At 40.0% G+C, this 18,647-nt stretch overlaps 1 protein-coding gene across 5 annotated transcripts in view; it reads right to left on the bottom strand.

Annotated features, from left to right (window-relative positions):
* Positions 1–104: 104 nt before the first annotated feature.
* The window catches only part of LOC100651971 (protein kibra), a 42,586-nt gene continuing 24,043 nt past the window's right edge, over positions 105–18,647 (bottom strand). For 4 of the 5 annotated variants that reach the window (XM_048411687.1, XM_020866463.2, XM_020866464.2 and 1 more), the window contains 9 exons: positions 8,389–8,497; positions 7,710–7,869; positions 6,025–7,551; positions 5,658–5,744; positions 4,952–5,141; positions 3,972–4,433; positions 3,631–3,846; positions 3,043–3,521; positions 105–2,802 (listed from right to left, as the gene is read on the bottom strand). In XM_048411687.1, coding sequence (XP_048267644.1) covers positions 2,337–2,802; positions 3,043–3,521; positions 3,631–3,846; positions 3,972–4,433; positions 4,952–5,141; positions 5,658–5,744; positions 6,025–7,551; positions 7,710–7,869; positions 8,389–8,497 — 3,696 coding nt within the window. In that variant the 3' untranslated portion in view covers positions 105–2,336. Of the gene's footprint in view, positions 2,803–3,042; positions 3,522–3,630; positions 3,847–3,971; positions 4,434–4,951; positions 5,142–5,657; positions 5,745–6,024; positions 7,552–7,709; positions 7,870–8,388; positions 8,498–9,476; positions 10,601–18,647 lie in introns of those variants that run through there. The other variant, XM_020866465.2, reaches the window with a different exon arrangement.

Genomic DNA, 18,647 nt, shown 5'->3' with positions numbered 1-18,647 from the left:
ATTTTATTGCACCACTGCTGTAGTTAGTCACATAAAACGGTTCAGGAATTAAAAGAAGTATATTAATCACTAAAAGTCTGAGAAACAAAATTTACGATACAAAATAATATGGCAAGAATATATATACTGTATTTTTTTCCTTTTAATCGTTATCATATGAATCACTACCATTTAAATCATTATTATTACTTACAAGTCATATTGTGGTTGTTTCTCGGAGGATGTACGTGTTTATGTATGTGTATATTTCATTACGAACTTATTATTATCGTTATTACTATTCTTATCGATATCAGTACCATGATTCATATTTCATGTTCTATTATACTCATTGCCGCCACTTTACATTGCTATTATCAATGATACCGTTATTAACAGCATTATCGTTGTTTTTTATTTTGCTACCGTCCATCGTAAACGCATTTAGTTACTATCGTCGCCCCATCGTTCAACATTTGTCATCGACATCATTGTCATACTTGATTTCAACACCGTAAGACATTACGTCACCTCGTCGAATGATTGGTTTACAATAGGTTAATGCAACACGTTAATTAAATACATACATACGTAATAGGTCCTGCACTTTGAAAACGTAGTTCTCTTACAGAACAGACTACTTCCGTTTTCTCCTCTGTGTTGTCAAAGAAGTAATAAAAGCTGTTGTACAAGTTGTGCACGTATTTTACTATAAAAATATGCATTCTCGGACCATACAAATTTATCGCATAAATTTCTCTGTCTTATACGCACTATAGATACATACATACATGTATACGCATAACATATGTTGCAACATATAGACCCACACGCATGCACTCGTAAATACATGGATATATGTATATAATTTGTATCTATATATATTTATATTTTATAGACGCGTAAACAGGATTGTCGATGCGTATATACAAAGTTATTTACATGATTGTTGTTTCAAAGACATTTACTAACCTCCACAAGAAAATTCAATCTCTACCAGGTTCCTCGATATACTCGCAAAAATGGTACAGAAATATTAAAGTTAAATTCAAGTAATCGCTGCATTCGTACTACCGATATACCTAATTACTTTTTCAATCGATAAAATGTTAATGACTCTGTATTTGGATATATTAAAGAATTAACGCAAATACATACGTGTACATGCAGATGCTTGGATCAATATCATGTACCGTGTCATATAATGAGGTCATAAGTTAAAGCATCAAGTAGACATACATTAAAATTACGCAGTATTAACCTCCGTCGTTTTTTTATTTCATAATAATCACTGTATTGGTAAAAATAAAGCTACAGTTGTAAAGGAAGTATTAATTCTAAGTTGACATCTTACATTTTCGGCAAAGCTCAAGCGCCTTATCTCTCCCCTTAGATCTTCTTCTTTCTTCTTCAAAATTTTGCTTCGACATTTGAAGACCATGTATTTTCAATTATGACTAATTTTATGACCTCGCTATATCTCTTTCATCAATAAAGGGATCAACAATTTCACGACGATAACACATTTTACAACACGCTTTGAGCCGAGTGAGAATAATCTAATTGAAACGGAACATAGCTGAACTCAACTCATTGCTAAAAACACAATAAAAAGACACTTACGTATTATATCGTTCGATGTAGCCGGAAGGAAGAGTATCCGAAATTATAATTGCGAACACGTTACGAAATGGCAGTAATGGAATCGAGGCAGAGTTCAGCCAACCAGGGCGACAGCTTTTTCCTCTTTCCCTTTACTTTCTTTTTCTTCGTTTATTACATTTTCAATATTGCAGTCCAGCTGCTCGGTGGGGCCATGTATGCTCTAAAGAGGGAATATGCAAGGGGAAATGAGCAAAGCGATATAACGTAAAATAATGAACCGGGATACAAGAGAGGAACCCGATGGAATCGATTGAAATTAAATAATTCTCGCATAAAATCTCATTTAAATAATTTACGATTCTCATATGTACAGAGCGCTTGTTTCGCGCATTTTTTTCTATCGTTTCAAAAGTCTTTCTAGAATGACTCTCTCAAGGCATCGCGTTGTCGATAACCAATAATTAAAAAAAGAAAACAATAACAAATATCAGCAACATCGTTCAATTTGTTGTACTAGTTATAATAGTCACTAGCATCATTATGTGTATGCCGTTCAAATGTTTTTCGATAAACGTTCTTCATCTAGTTTTTCTTTACTCATCGTGCATGGCACCTGGAATTCGAAAAAATTAAAGAAACAACAACATTCTCTTGTTCTTTTTTTCAATCCTCTATTTCCGTTTGAAAGTCACCAGACTGGTAGGCATTCGATTCGAACGATTTGTCTATTGGTAAAAATATAGGTGTAAACGTTACACCTCAACACCGAGAACTCTGTCGACGACGTATTCGTACCTCCTTGGCTCTTCACTATCGTTTTCTTCGGTTGATTTTAGGCTCTCACTACCTTGACCATTTTCTTGACAATGCACGTTCGCCTCGGTAGATCGACCTTTCGCGTTCACAGATTTATTTGTACTGTTCGCCGGAACGTCCTCGATCACGTTCGTGACCGTAGTCGTGTTATTGGTCGCGGCACCGTCAGTCTTCACCGCGGACGCATTCCCGCTAGGAACACTATTTGACCGCATGGTCAAATTTGAAACACCTTGAGCACCAAGCTTAGTAACCATGTATTCAGTGGCAATTGGTTCCGAGGCGTGTCTCCTGTGCTGAATAAGTGATGGTGATGGTGACGATGGATTCTCACACAATGAATCTTCGGGTGGAAGTACAGGAACATTGAGATTAACACGTGTGAAGAAAGCCATCTTTTCTCTAAAATGCAAAATTAAAGTTATGTTAAAAATGTTATAAGCTAACATTTCCATTGAATGTAACTACTTATTGTATATTTTTATTGAATATCATTTTATGGTATAAGTTAATGTTTTAAAAAATTGGTCATAAAGTAGGTGAATAATTTTAATTTAGACGCTAGAAATTCCGCATAATTTTTTTTCTAACAATTTAAAATAGAAATTTCAGATATTATATACTAAACAGTAATGTACATACTTGAACGAAATAATATCAGGTTTTCCTTTCCCAGCTTTTGTTTTCCGTAGTTTGTAGATTTCTTTCGAAGTTTTCTTCAACATCTTCTCTACTCTTTTATCCTCGGCACTTTTACCGTTCTTTCCACTTTCGGCTTGTGCCATCAGATTCTGGAACTTGTGGTCCTCTAACAACCACGTTGCAAAGTCTGTGTCTCCCTTTTCTCGCGCTTGTTCTAACCTTTGCTTTAATTCTCGCAATCTACTCAATTCGTCCTGGAGATTGTTCAGTCTGGCATGCTGTGCTTGAAGATCCAATTCAAGATCCAGCGAGGTTCTAGCGGTAGGTGGTAAATTGGTAGACTTTTTTGAGGCAGTTTTACAACTGAGAGCGGACAAAGGTCTTCGCCATCGAAGAGACCGTCTTTCTACTGAATTTCGTTGAAATGGTCCGCCTCTGCGATAAAGTGGCATGCTACTATCACTATCGCTTCGATTCAACTGTAATATGAAACATCGATTGCAATGAATAATCAAATTAAATTTTAAACTACTTGACCAAATTTCTAAAAATTGTAGATAATGTTCTAAAACAGAAAGCAATGCTCACCCGACAAATATAGTGATTTTTGCTGACTGCAGCACTGGGTGAAAACGTTTGACTTCTTTTGATTACGATCGAATTTTTATCATCGTGCATAACACTAGAAACGACACCGGCTGCCGAAAGTTTCCTCTGTTTTCCTTGCTCTGGGATGAAAACGCACTCAGTATTAGTTTCTTTGTCCTGAGTTTGTCTTGCTTCTTCGTTTAATTCCTCGTCCTCCTATAATTATTTATAACGAAACTTTACAAATTTAAAAGCAATTTACAACAAATGCTTTAAGAATATTTAACGGCAACTATCCATAAAAAATTATATACCAGAAGGTACTTTAAAGTATTATTTACCTCATGTTCTAACACATCCTCCAGAACATTATCTTCCATCGTAAATTCTACAATGATTCCTTCCTCATCACTGTCCTCACTTCCGCTTTCACTTCCACCGTTCTCATCCTCTTCTTCAGGACTTCCCAAGCAATTGGCTAGCTCCTCCAGCCTTAACGAGATTGCCGTTTGCAGTTCATCGCATCCCTGATTTCTCGTCAGAGTCGACGTTTGAGAGCTGATAATCGTGCTCTCGTCACTGCTTTCTTCTTTCGTATTCTGTCCAGCACGATATACCGATAAGTCTGATTCTTGTTTGTCGTGTTTGGCCTGCCTCGCTACGCTGATGGAAATGCTGTTGCTATTGCTGGTGCTAGTACTCGGGCTGTCGGATGGTTGCATGAAGCGAAAGGAAAGTATGTTGTACCATTTTACGCTTGGCGATTCTGGACTAAAGTCTGCAAGGGACACTTGGGCGGATCCCTGAAATGAAAAGGTTAAAAAGTTAATCAGTTGGAAAAATACAGTGACTAGAAATAAGAATATAATTGGTATACTCTAAATCTCTTAATTATAATAATTTAATGTTATTGATCTCCAAAGGCAAGAGAATGCCTATATTGCAATGAATACAAACATCATTAAATTAATATTTTGCTATCAAAAGAGTCTGCTGTTTAAGTAAACCATTATAATTTACAGTACTTTTTATTGCATCTTGTTTAGTAGAAATAAACAAAATAAAGATATTAGCATATTAAAGATAAATGAACCTTGAGTTCGTAAAAAGCATATCACGTTACAAAAAAATGTATACGCGATCATATCTCGTTTATTATGGCTGCATTCAACGTCATTATAAAAGCCATTGAATTGTCAATAAATTGGTAACTGATGAGAATCTTATCGTGCGTTAGACAAGCATTCAACAATTTCAATACTTTATTGCCATCTTGATATTCAAAGGAAAGAAACAAGAAAGAGCCGGAAGACACACGTACCAAGCACTCCTCAGACTCGTTACCCGTACACCAAACGTTGACTTGCAATGTCTTCGTGTACAGTTTGTTGAGTGGTACTGCAATCGGGAATGTTTCGCCGAAGGTTGGTTTGCGCAGATCCACAACAGGTTTCGTACAACACATGTGATTAACGGGCGGTTGCATCGGAAGCAATGCAGCCTTTATATATCTAAAGCGCAAACAGGGAAAAAACAACTGTTACTATTTAACATTTTTAATCTTCATCCTAACGGGCTCGTCAACATGACTCTAAATATCGCATATATTTATGTCTGGTTGAAAACGTTTCTTGTTTGTAAAATGTCGCTACATTTACATAAAGATACTTTACGATCAAAAAATTACATTCTTATATTATATTCTTATTCAGATTAAAAGAAATATCATAATGATTAAAAAGAGAAAGGAAGGATCCAACACTTCCAACTTTTAAATTAAAAAAAACAGTTAAAATAAGTTATGCCAGTTCTTCCCATTCTCCCAATACTTCATAAAAGTACTATCATATATAAAAATACTATCAAATACTATCATAATATTTTTTACTGTTTTTAAAAGATTTACCGAATAAATTATCTTAACATTAAATATATAACAAAATTATTTCTTCCGTCAGTCACGTGCATTATAATTGAATCCAAATAATTGAATAATAGGATAATTATACGATTAGATAAATACTCACACTTGCGCGTTGTTAGGTATGAAAAGTGCAGCCAAATTTCTGGCACGTTCGATTCCAACATGGAGCAAACCGTCACTTACAGAATATCTAAACAAATAAATCGTTTACTTAAGCACTTACGTTATTGTTTTTACAAGATAGGAACCATATGAGATATAAACTAATTTTGACTAGACCCCTTTAAAAGAGAAAACTCTTCCAGTCTGTTACATAAATCACTGTCACTGTAAGTTATCACTTCACTCGCGGATGACGAATGAGATCACAGAAACACGAACCAAACATTTCCCAATTCTTCGCCTACATATCTCATATGGCTCTTCGATCTCCAATCTATGAAACAGAATTATATAAACATAAAACCAACCTAAGCTTAATTTGCACCTGTGCCGTTTCCAGGCTCATCTCCCCAAGCGCCAACGAATTGACATCGCCAATCGCTCCAGGCAGTTTTCTTCGATTAGAAGCCTCGAATACTCCCGAATCACCCGCGACACTTTCGTCGGAAACAGCAGCCGAGACGGATCTGGTGTTCGTACCAGAACTGCTAGCTCTCGAACGAATACCAGTAGGAGGAGGTGTCTCGCTTATAGGCGAAAGAGGCGGTGGTTCCTGCGGAGACATTTGATGCTGCATAACGCATACAGGCCTGCCAAGGCCGCTTCCTTGGGACATATTTCCAGATTGCAATTCGACAGGTGGATGTGGGCCACCGACCAACTTAAGACGATCCTGAGGTGCAACACAGGATTGTTCGTGGGACGACGTTTGTTGCTGAGTAAGCCTAAGCTCCGCCAAACGGTCCTCTAGTTGATTTCCATCTAAGTGAGCATTCGATGAGGTTGTAGGTCTCTGATGTTGTCTTCTCTGCATCTCTACGTGTTCATACGCAGGTGGTGGGCCCATCGGGGCGTTCTCATAAAGCGGTGAGACCGGTGGACTGACGCTGGAGAGACTCGATCTCGGCGATAAACTCGGCTGCGATCGACCCGGAGAAGGCGTACTGACGAGATTATTCTGCTCCGATCCTCTGAGCAATCTTTCTACGCGTCTATGCAGATCAACCATGTCGACTGGTCGCTCCTGTTGAGAGCTGACAGGACCCAGACATTGAGGACCTCCGTAAATATCAGTGAAGCTCAATCCAGAGCTAAGCGAACCCTTGCTACTGGTCGTGCTAAGGCTTCCAAGACTGGAACTGCTGCTCACCGAGAGCGTGCTCGCGCTGAGAGTCTTCAATTGACCCTCGAGCATCGCCATCGAGCGTAAAGCGTCCCTCAACTGTTGCAACAGCAGTTGCTTCTCTTCGTGCAGTCGCACGCGATCTGTAATCGTCTTGTTCGACAATTCAAGCGCGTTGTTTAGATCCTGCTCGAGGCGACGGATCTCACTCTGGATCTTCTTCATATCTTGTTGCGTTCTGGTACGCGGAGTGATACTCCTTAACTCTCGAAGTAACTGTTCTTTCTCTTGGAACAGCAACAACTTGTCCTTATCGCTTTCTGTCTGACCAGGAGTTACTTTTTCCTCGAGGTCCGCCAATTGTTGTTGTATATGCTGTATCCTTTTCCTTGCTTCGTCGTACTGCAACCTCATTCGTGCCATCTCGGCCAGACGAGTACCGATCGGAACCAATTCGCCGGAGAGATCGGTCTGAGAGGCTGTACTAAGCTTCTCCTGAGGTAAGCTAAGAGTGCTGGCCTCGGGACTACCTTCGCAGAGCTGTAGTCTCGTCAATTCGTCCTTCAATTGAGCCAGAGACTGCATCAACTCGGCTTTCTCCTTTTCGCCCGAACTCAGCGATTTCTGAATGTTTCGAAGCTCCGTCATGATTGCCTGGGCCTCGGTGATGTTGTAACAACCGCCATGATGTCCGCTCAATTTCTGTTCGACGCTATATCAAAAATAACAGGAAACATTGAAACTCGTGTCTTTAGTAGATTATTCGTTCTGTTACGATAAAACTATAAATGATATTTATGTAAATCCGTATTTCTACGAGTTCCACTAGATGTCTGATGTAAATCTTGAAAGAAGACAGTAACGACATACCTTGCAAGAGTGTCCACTCCTCGTTGTGTACAGTTCATTTCAGCGCGGATCTGTTCGAGCTCTCGTTTCAGCCGGGAAACTCGACTCCTCGCGAGCGCGACATCGGATTTCAAAAGATCCGGATCGTACTTGGTACTCAATGAACTTGAACTGGAGCACACTGTAGACGAGATAGATGATCAATCATTACCTTTTCGTTCGATGTATTCTTTATTAACCCTATATGTGGAAAATAACAATGAACTCTGAATCAAAGAGTATAAAAAATATTGTTGCGTTTATTTGACTTTGTATTCTACAAACAATTGAAGACGACATTGGCAAGTTTTTTGGAAAATAAGAAATATCCTCTCGATCACTATGGTATCAAAATTTTACCGTATTCTTGGATGTCGTACCGTAATCTTGGATTCGTCCAACCGTAGTTGGACGAATGATTTAATTGTACAGGAATAATATGCACAAAATATGCTCGATACACCCGATCTATATAGATAAAAATACTTTTATTGTAAAATAAATTTATTCGAGGATATTGTGTACCACGGATAACACGACGAACGATTAGCGCGTCATAAGTTCCAAGTAAATCATTACTTTCCACGCTAAACTATAATTTCAGGAATACTCTGAATATCAAAAATTTACAGAAAATATATAAATATTAATATGTACTCACAACTTGTACGTGAAGCACCGAGCGTCGTTAAAGCGTTGTTGAGGTGATTGTACTCATCCTGGGCCAGACATAACCTCTGTTGCTTCACATCGTAAATCTCCTTTTTCGCCTGTAACACAGTTGCAAACGACATTGTTAAAATTAAGATCCATCGTTCTTTCGAAATAATAAAGAAAAAAATTCCTATCATAAACTTATAAAAGTCATGAGATCCAAACATCCAATCGAATCCACACTGAAGTATTCGATCATTTCGACCTTCGATCGTTGAGTTTATTTTAAATATACAGTGGATTTTAATAATAGAAGCAAACATCGATGTAGATTCTCGAATAAATTAAATTGCAAATGCGCATATGGCACTTAGGCAACACTTAACAGAAAGAATTCTGCGGTTAAAAGTAACGTTGGGAATAGCACGTCGTTTCACGTTTTTAGCTCGATCACGCATCGAAATCCGATAGAAGCCACGCAACTGCCTGTGGCAGCATTCTTTCGATTTTCAAACAAGGAAATACCATTACACATGATTTACGTAGTGCTAAGAATGCCGGACGATCCTGCAGTTCGGATTGTTCCGCAGGTTCAACGTCGTAAAACAGAAGGAAATAAAAGAACGTAGTCGATCGGTAGCGAGAGAAACATTCGGAATTCACGGCAACGTTTCTCGTTCCGTTTCTCTCTCGTGTCGCGTTTCTATGGAATTTCGCACTTTTGCTATTCTCGAAAAGAGTTCTCGAAGCGAGCTCCGGTACTTCCAATTACCGTTCGTTTTCGAGGCCTCTCTCTTTCTCTCTGTTTCTCTTAGTCGACATGTAAATGCGAAAGAAAGAAACAGCGAATGATTCGAAACTTCTATTCGACGTTATCAGCAGATCGTATCTTGATATTAGAGACGTGTGATCGGAGAGACAGAGAGATATTTGAAGGAAATATGAGACATTAGATAGCAGAGGTATGAAAAGGAAAACACTGATCGATGACAAAGTCGTTGACGGTGGTACGCCGGACGTGGAATTTCACTTCAACGGATTCCAAGAGATCAGAGTAACGCACGAGATACGCGAAAATCCTGTAAGAGTCCTTACGTATTCACAGTAATAGTATGCGGTGGCGTCGGTGTCATCACGTCTGTAGCACTGCTCCCAATAGAACCTCTGTATCTGCTCGTCGTTCTCGTAGTCGTTGTGGTAGCACATTCTCATTCGATATTGGGACACGACGTTCTCGTAAATTTGCTCCTGTTGATAAGGCTGTTTGCAGGAACGTTGCTGCTCGGAATATTGCTGGCGTTGGTGTTGTTGCAGTCGCTGTTGATGCGCCTGCTGATGGTAATTGTTTACGTAGGTGCGGTACTGGTGCGCCGGTACGAGTACGCAGAGTGTGTACTGACGGTCCATGCCGGGTACACGGTAGACTAGGCACGGTTCCTCTTCTTCTTCTTCTTCGTCTTCTTCGTCTTCTTCGTCGTCGTGGTCGTCGTGATCGTCGTGATCGTTGCCGTCTCTTTCTTTCCTCTCCTATATACTCTTCTTCCTTTCCTTCTTCTCCGCCTTTTTCTTCCTCGTCGTTTTCCTCTTCGCCCTCGCCTTCCTCTTCTTCTTCTTCTTCTTCTTCTTCTCCTTCTCGTTCTCCTTCTTCTTCTTCTATCCCGTCGGATGTCTATCTCCTCTTCTCTTCACCTCATCTTCGCGAAGGCCTCCTCGAGACTGGCCGGTTTACGGGGCCCGAAATTCCGATCCCCACCTCTGTGGGTCTCAATTTTTAAGGGATCCCACCTTTTTTCCTCCTTTTTGCCTTCTCTTCCTTCGCTTCTTGCACCACCCGGTCGATTCTCTCCTTCCCTTCTCGTTTCCATCCTGCTTTTACCTACCACCCTTCTCCCTACCATCCTATCCAACATCCTTCCTTTTTACTCTTTTATTTCTCTCCTCCTCCTTCTCTTCTTCCGTTTAATCCTTCGATCTCTGCCTCTTTCTCACTCGAGCACACATACACGCGCGGAGCCTACCTCTCTCAATCTCCGTATAGGCGTTCCTCCTCTCCTCACTTTCCGTCTGCTCCTTCCATAGTCTTTTCATTTATCTCGCTTCAACCACGGTGGCCTCAAGCGGCTCTTTCTTAGCCGGTGTAAAAAGGCGGGCCTCAGGATGAGGCCCGGCAGGACCGTCGCAATCGAGCCCTTGCGCCCCCCACTCCCAATCTGCTTTTCCTATCCTCCCTCTATTTCTTTCTTCTTTTCGCTACCCAACAATTTCTACCTTCTTCGTTCTCCGCATCCCCCACTTTGCCTCTTCCTTTCAGATACCATGCATTTCATGCGGTATTCGTTCCTGGTGAATCTAATTGATACTAGAACGTACACACACGTGCTGCGTTCGCTCACGTACCATGAATATTTACGATATCGCGTGTCGAAATTTTGCTCCTTCCCTAGGCTTTCTCATCTTCAATGATCCTCCATCTCCTCCTCTCGAAAGTTCCATCAAACTAAAAATTCTTTCGTCGATAGAAATTTTCTTGACCTATATTTCCTCGTCAAATATTTTCCATCGATCAAAATATCCATTACAGAGGAGAAAAACACCGATCGACGTTCGACGAAGAAGAACCGTTAATTTCGTTTCCGCGCACGTACACAACTAGTATACTCGACGGAATAGTTTCGTCGAATAGCCGAACGACGAAGCGTCGACGAGGTCGCGTCTCGAATTTCACCGTAGTATTCGTCATCGACCCCCGGAGGACGTACATTTTTTTCAGCGATGCGGAATGTCGTGGTGGTATGCAGGGGCCTGATATGCAGGGCGCCGCGGGGCGAGCGCACGATCCTGTCGCTGGCGGAGCCCAGCCTGTAAGGGACGACAGCAGGGATGGAGTAGGGGCCCGAGAACCGGGAGAGGAGGGGAAGGAAGGCCTGACGAGGTCACAGTACGACCCTGCTGAACGTGGTCCCATCTCGGATTCTCTGGTCGGTAGTAGAACCGACCTTGAGTCGCGCATTATGCCTCGTCCTTGTTGGAATTTCTGGGGCCACTACTGGCCCATCAGCCGTGTCTCTGATCATCTAAGAACAGGCCCGGTGGACCTTGGTGTATGTCCCCTCTCCGTCAGAAGGCCCGTTCCGTACCAGTAGTGATGGGACCAATTCTCCTGCCTTTGCACATCTTATCGATTTATTTCATTATCATCGCTGATCGATGATCTATGCCTATTATACTTTCATAACATTAATTCAATTTTATATTCGTCCAAATTATGCACATTTTACGAATTCCAGGTAATTATTCCATGTTTTTTTGCAAACTATTTTTCTTCTTTCTCGTGTGGTTTCCACTAAAATGATAACTTACGTATTTGTATAAAATCATGTATTTTTACAAAAAAAAACCTTTGCAAGAAATGGAATGGACTATCTTTCTATAAAGTAATTGGAAAGTTCGTGTTTCAGGACATATTTTTCTATTCTATATTCGTGGGACCAATTTGCACGAAAATATCGTCTTTCTAAAACATGGTCACTCTGCGTTACCAAAATTTCAGAATTTTTCATGAAAGTAGCGACACGCGAGTGGTGAGCAATGGAAAGATCAAAAGGACTAGTTGTTCGGGAATTACAAGCACCGGATCGATCCCATCACTACGCATCGGAGAATTTCGCCCCACCAGGCGAGCTGTGCCTCCGTACACCACCTCACCACCCCAAAACCGCCGAAGGATTCACAGGGCTCGGGCCCCGCGCGCATATTTCTCGGTCCACACTATTATTGTCGGAGGCTCCGCAGATGCTATCGAGTACGAGCCGGTTCGCTCGCCTCGCGGAAAGAGCCTCTTATTTTTCCCCTCCTCCACCTCCACCTCCTCCTCCTCCTCCTCCTCCATCGCTCGTTCTCCACCTCCACGAGGCGCAGCTCTTCTTACCTCGATGCTTGCATCTCCCTTACGTATCTATCATTCCTTTTTCTCCCTCGAAAGATCTCTCGAGTCGCTTCCTCTTCGTCCTCCCGGCATGGCACATCCCGAAATCTCTTCCGCTTTAGCTGACTTTTTACGCCACGCTCCGCTGGACATGTCCGTCGCGACGCGACGCGGGAATCTTCTTTCGTTCCGAACGAATTCCGGTTAGAGACGTTCCATAAGTCAATTGGAATGTCTCTCGACTGACATGTGTTACGTTATTCGGATATTATGGGTCGGAGAGATACATTATTCTCCGTTAACGTCGTTTTATGAGCGGAGGTACCTCCTGTTCATTTACATAGGACTGTTATAGGATGCTATGTAAACTTTCTTTTCAATGCTTTCTATGGTACTTTCTTCTTTGATACGTTCAATACGTTTTGCTGTTACGGAAAATCCATGAAAAATATTTTTAATTTATCGATGCCACGGTAATAGGATTAAGTATGGAAAAAGGTCTTAAAATTCGGTTTCTTATCTTTTCGAAGACCTACCATTTAGAAAAAAGTTTTCATTGCCAAAAAATAATAGCACGAACAATCTGTATATACAAGTATAAATATTGATGTTTCTAAATATAAATATTCAATAAAAAGGTCAGATTTATAATGTCATTTAAAAACGCCGCTCTAGGACATGTTGGATTACTTTTACAGGATCAGGCAGGTGGTCTATATGTTATACAATGTGTTATGCATCTTTAAAATAGCTCGAAAGTACAACGTGACCTTGTACGCGATTTGTCATATGTCAATTTTAGCGATGGAGAAAAAATCCCAGGCGAGTATGACAGGAAACCGAATAAACACTTTCTCCATCGAGATCTGACTCTAGGCCGCAAATCACGCACGTGTACCAACAGAAGGGAGCGAAGAACGAAGCAGCAAGCACGAAGCACGCAGCACTCGTGTATCATTAAGGAATTCCTCTTCGAGAAATATTGGTAAGGAATGCCAGCGCTGCAAAAGGAGCGATATCTTCGGCCAAAAGGGTCAGCCTTCGTATTAGAGGTCCTGTATATGCATTTTAATGGAAGATCCACCACCTACAATAATAATTCCTGCGAAACCGTTTGCACATACTCGTGAGTTCTATGTCGGTACTCGAGTACATATACACGCGTTTATAGGTGCTGTAAAAGCCAGAAAAGAATCTACCTTTCTGGTACACGAAGAAGGGACGCAAAAATTATGAGAGAAGGGAGAAAATAAAGACAGTCCATAAACGACGAACAGCAGTAACGCATATTTGCATACGAATTGACGAATTGTTATCAATACTGTAGCTTTGTTCAAAAAATTCATTTACGAATTTAAATAATAAATTTTGCCCTACGATGTTGCAAGATCCTAAGCAAATTCGCCGTCAGATATAAATACAATCTCTGTTGTTAATAATAGCGGGATATCCTTATTACCAAAAATATCGCTCCACTTCAGCCGTAAGGAAACAAAGCAGATTACAAAAGTCACGAAGAAGCATCTGATCTAACCTAATCCAAGCTAACCTCAACTCCTTCGTATATACACTCATTGTCAGGGTATTCAGAAGCTTATTATGGACACGCGTGGTTATTGTTATTGTCACCGGCGGTACTGGTATTCGTCGGTATTACATACTGGGATCGCTAGGTTGTTCTGTTGCTGCGTGGCCGGGACAGAGGTAGTGTGCGACGGAGGCTGCAAATAACGATGACGGGGAGGTGTTTGTGTGTGTGGTAGTGGTGAGATGGCGGAGGAGGAAGAGCGATTGGAATGCAGCCGAGTGAGGAATTCCGGCCCCTCCCGCATATTTATCTGAACGCTACACGCCGATCCGCGGGGCCCCGCTCCGAGCGAAGGGCCCCCTTTTATAGTGCGCCAACTACTCTCCGCCGCTCATACCATCGGAGGAGGAACGAAGAAAGAGGGATAGATAGCAGAGAGCCGCGCGGAGCCAGTGTCGGGCCACTATGCGTACGGATCTGTTCAGGAATGCCCGCGGTGTTTTGTAATTGGACGCATTCGTGGCATTTTCTTCTGAATACGCAACCGCGGCAAATTTCGAAAGCAACGTCTTCCGGCGAATGTTAAGGGCACGGATGCAGAACCGTTTCCTTCGGGAATTTTCGAAATGATTTATGAGGAAATTACGGGGGTAGAGAGAATCATGATTCGATGTACTTTTAAACATTGCCGTCGGAATGGAATGATGTAGAGGGGAATGGTAAGCCGCATTCCATGGAAGGAAATGGAATTTGTGACAACTTCTCTCTCTCTCTCTCTCTCTCTCTCTCCCTCTTTCTCTCTCTTTTTCTTTCTGAAAACATGTATTTTCATAACATTTAGTAAATTTCATTCTATCTTCCTTTTAATCCTTGTTACCTTAATAATAACAAGTTAGTGCTTGTAAAATGTTACTTGAAAATTGATAAAAAGGAAATAGTCTTTGGGGGCTGATTGGTTGGAAATACCTAAAATTAAAATATTTATGAAATTGGACTTTTCAAGTTTAACTGGATTCCTCAAATATTTCTTGAACAAATACAATTACATATTTATAATAACAAGTAATAATCTGTCTCTAAAAATAGGCAATTTATGAATTAATGATTACGAAGAAAATATTGACACAATTTAGATGGTTAGTTGACGTTCTCGCGTTAAATCGTGATTCTTAATCTCTTCCTCGCACGAATCGACAAAAGAAGGCAGAGAATCGATAATTTAATTCATACTTAGACGTGGTAGCGAACAGAGAGGGAAAAGAATCAGCAGTAAGCAGACTGACGATGGAGAAAAGCATTTCTTCGGCTGGACAGCTGTTGCCGAACAAAGGCTGAAGGATACAAAAGAGGAATTTCTTGGGGCGCACGTGGCTCCCGAGAGAAAGAGAGAAGAAGGGAAGGAAGAAAAGAAAAAGGAGGATCCACGGCTAATGCAAGGGGCCGACTATACACACGTGACCCGCTACACCCTTTCGGGCATTCCTCTCCTTCCGTCAATTTCCTCTTTTCTTACTTTCAATGCGTCATCTTTCATTCCTCCTTCCTGACTATTTCGTCTCCCTCTTGTCAATCTCGCAAATGGAATTATAATTGCGCATATATTTAGATTGACTATGAGTTCTAAAGCTAAGAGTTGCTTTCACATTAATGACTAATAAAACAATTCTAATTACTTTCGTATAAGAATTGTTGAACTCTGCTCGTTATACAATCATAATGGATATGATACAGATACACACACACACAATTCCATTATAATAAATGAAGATATTATTGAAGTTGTTTCAAGTAATGATTTCGTAACAAAATACCTACTTGTATATATCCACGTTTATATCATTGTTTGTACATCCTACTACAGGAATCGTTATTGATATTGAGATTGTTCGAAACATCAAACGAAAGAATTCCATCGAAGAATCTTTTTTGGAATGTGTGAATTATGCGCGGGATTAACTTGTATACCAGCTCATATAGAACCAGCAACTGTACGTGCAGTACGCAATCTCACCAATAGAAGTCGCCACAATCTGCAACTTCACACGTGCTCAAAGTCATATTTTTGATATATGACTAAATCGTATATCATTATTGCTATATATGTATACATCTATATATATCAAATATTCAATCAGTTATCTCTAATTTAAAAATTAATACAAAACCTTGTGAAATTACGTAAACATAAAACAATCTGAATATTTTTAGAAATATTAAATCTTTATCATATAAATTCCTTGAGAAATCTTCATCTTTTATTTCATGCTTTTAGGCCATCATTTTTCATTTGTATATAGTAGTATGCATGTGTGTACATACATATATAAGAACTTTGATCTTTGAATCATCGTTTTCTTTTTTTTACTCTTTGACAATTATTCTCAATGAATTAAAACGACAAGTGTTAACAATGCATTCTCAGAGTATTAAAAAGAAACGGTTGAAACTCGACGAGTTCATAAATATGTATAAGTTGTTTGAATGAATGTACGCGTACGTGTACAAGTAATCTATAAATTAAAATATTGTATTGTAACGCTATAATACCGTCTTCCATAATTTCATCTTTTAATAACAATAGGCAAAAATTAAAAATTAAAAATTACAGATAAATTGCCAATCCTTTCCTTATCTCTAGTTTTAATTCATAGAACGATTAACACTCGAACAGACAATCAATTATTATGATTTGATCGTGAGATTTTCCGTGATTAAACGAAGTGGCTCATCGAGGAAACCTATACAGAATCAAATCGTGCGCACTGCCGTGCGATGTAAAACATATTTGTGTGTTTGTTTCGATGTCATGATAACGAAATGATTGATACCGTCACAATAATTCCGGTTTGCGTTGTAGCGCCCCACCACCAAATTAGACACCAGAACAATCCTACTAAGCTTTAGTGACATCAACATGTATGTACTTAAGGCAATAAAAAAAATTAAAAATATTTAAGGAATCTATATGGAATATTCTCTAATCTAATGTACTTGATGGATTCGATAAAGATAGAAGTTATATAAATAGATCATTTAAATCTCAAAACACGAAGGAAAGATTTAATTTAATACGCGTGGAATTTTCTCAAGGTCATTCTCCCAACATTTTCGAGATCATTGTATATTTTATAATTATAAATAGAAAGATATGTTATTTATAATTTGTATTATATAAGTGTTACATTATGTATATCGTTTGTGACGACTATTAATTTAATAGTTTCAATAAGTTTATAAATAGTAATTTAATAAGTACACACGCATAAATCACAGAGTAGCGTATAGGGGGGCGGGCACGTTTGTACAACGGCACCTGGCACCGTTACCTTATCAGTAAGATATAAGAATTCTTCGTGGAGAAAGTTTGGATATATTTTGTGTTTGCTATTTATCGTCTCGATACACCAAACGGTGAACGTATATTTAGATATTACAAGCATACAGATACTTCACATTCAAAAGCCCTCGTGTTCGAGCGAAGAAACAACAGAGATAATTATTGTTGACTGTATAAAGATTTTTTTCCCGTCGAGACAATTTTTCTAGATTAAACTGTCATTCAAATTACTGCATAACTCGGAACTGTGTACAAGGATGGAGCAAAGCAAAATTTTTTGCTTGCAATTTGCATGATGTGAATATAGATACTTGTTAAAGTATGTAATAAAACAAGAAATGCGATAAATAACGATAACTTGACATCTTTAAATTCCTTGAGCACATAAAAAAATAAACAACGAATTACTCTTAAGAATTATCTCCTAACAGAATACTTCTCGGAAAGAATCACAGAACTGAGAAGAATATCACAGCTCTTTGATTCGACCGTTAAACACATTCTTCTAAACATCTAAACTGTCTTAAATACGCGGAGTATCGTTCTAAATTCTACATTAAGGAAACTTTAAATGAAAATCTCAATAATAATGAACAAATTTCTAAAATTTTCCCCTTCCCGAAAGACGACATTAATTTTCACAATATTTTTAACCTTCTCATCATTGATCTTTATCACAAAACCTGTATGACTAGAGTATTTTCAAATCTTATTGCCGCTAAAACCGTCCACCGAAGATCATAACGTGCATATACGTCAGTCGCGCCACCGAGGCCTAAAAATCTAATTATAAAATAGAAAAAAGCCCCCACTGCTGGTGGAATCGGCGTGATCGCGAACAAGCTGCACGCTCTCTCTCTCTCTCTCTGTCTCTCTCTCGAGATAAGTTTCCTCGGGGAGCCGTTTTCCAACAGTTGCAGAAGGAATGCGCACCAGGTGAAGCCAGCATGACGATCGGCCGCGTAAAGGTGCGTTCACATCGAGCGCGTGTTCGGGTCGCGTCTTGGTTTGCGACGCGACGATGCGCCTGGCGCGATGGAACGAGCCTGCGCATACGAACGTCCCACCGCCGGGGAAGAAGGGAAGGGAGTGGGAGGCAAGAGAGCGGGTAGGCTGCGGTGGCGAACGAGCGATGCTGATATGAATGGAATGCGATGCCATTATCGTGGTGTACATACCGATAACTCGATGCCCCGTTCAGCGAACGAAGGTGTCTGCGCGGACCGAGCAAAAGCTCTTAACTTTCCAGCAATCCTATCTCTTCGCGCGAAACACATACAGAGGATGCTCTTTCTTTCTGGCGTTTTTGTATCAAAAGGAAAGCCCGCGAGATTCGAGTTTGAGAATTGGGCGGTCCAAGTTGTCTCAGAATAGAGTATTCTCTGATGTAAAAATAAGAAACGTACGTTTCTACAAACAATTTTTCTTTACTAACAATAAGATAAAAGTTTTGCTGAATCTGTGAGTTGAATGTTG

The sequence above is a fragment of the Bombus terrestris genome, chromosome 14 (genome assembly GCF_910591885.1).
Source record: "Bombus terrestris chromosome 14, iyBomTerr1.2, whole genome shotgun sequence".
NCBI classification, from domain to species: Eukaryota; Metazoa; Arthropoda; class Insecta; order Hymenoptera; family Apidae; genus Bombus; species Bombus terrestris.
Note: the sequence above shows the minus strand (reverse complement) of the source record. Positions and strands in the feature narration are given on the sequence as shown.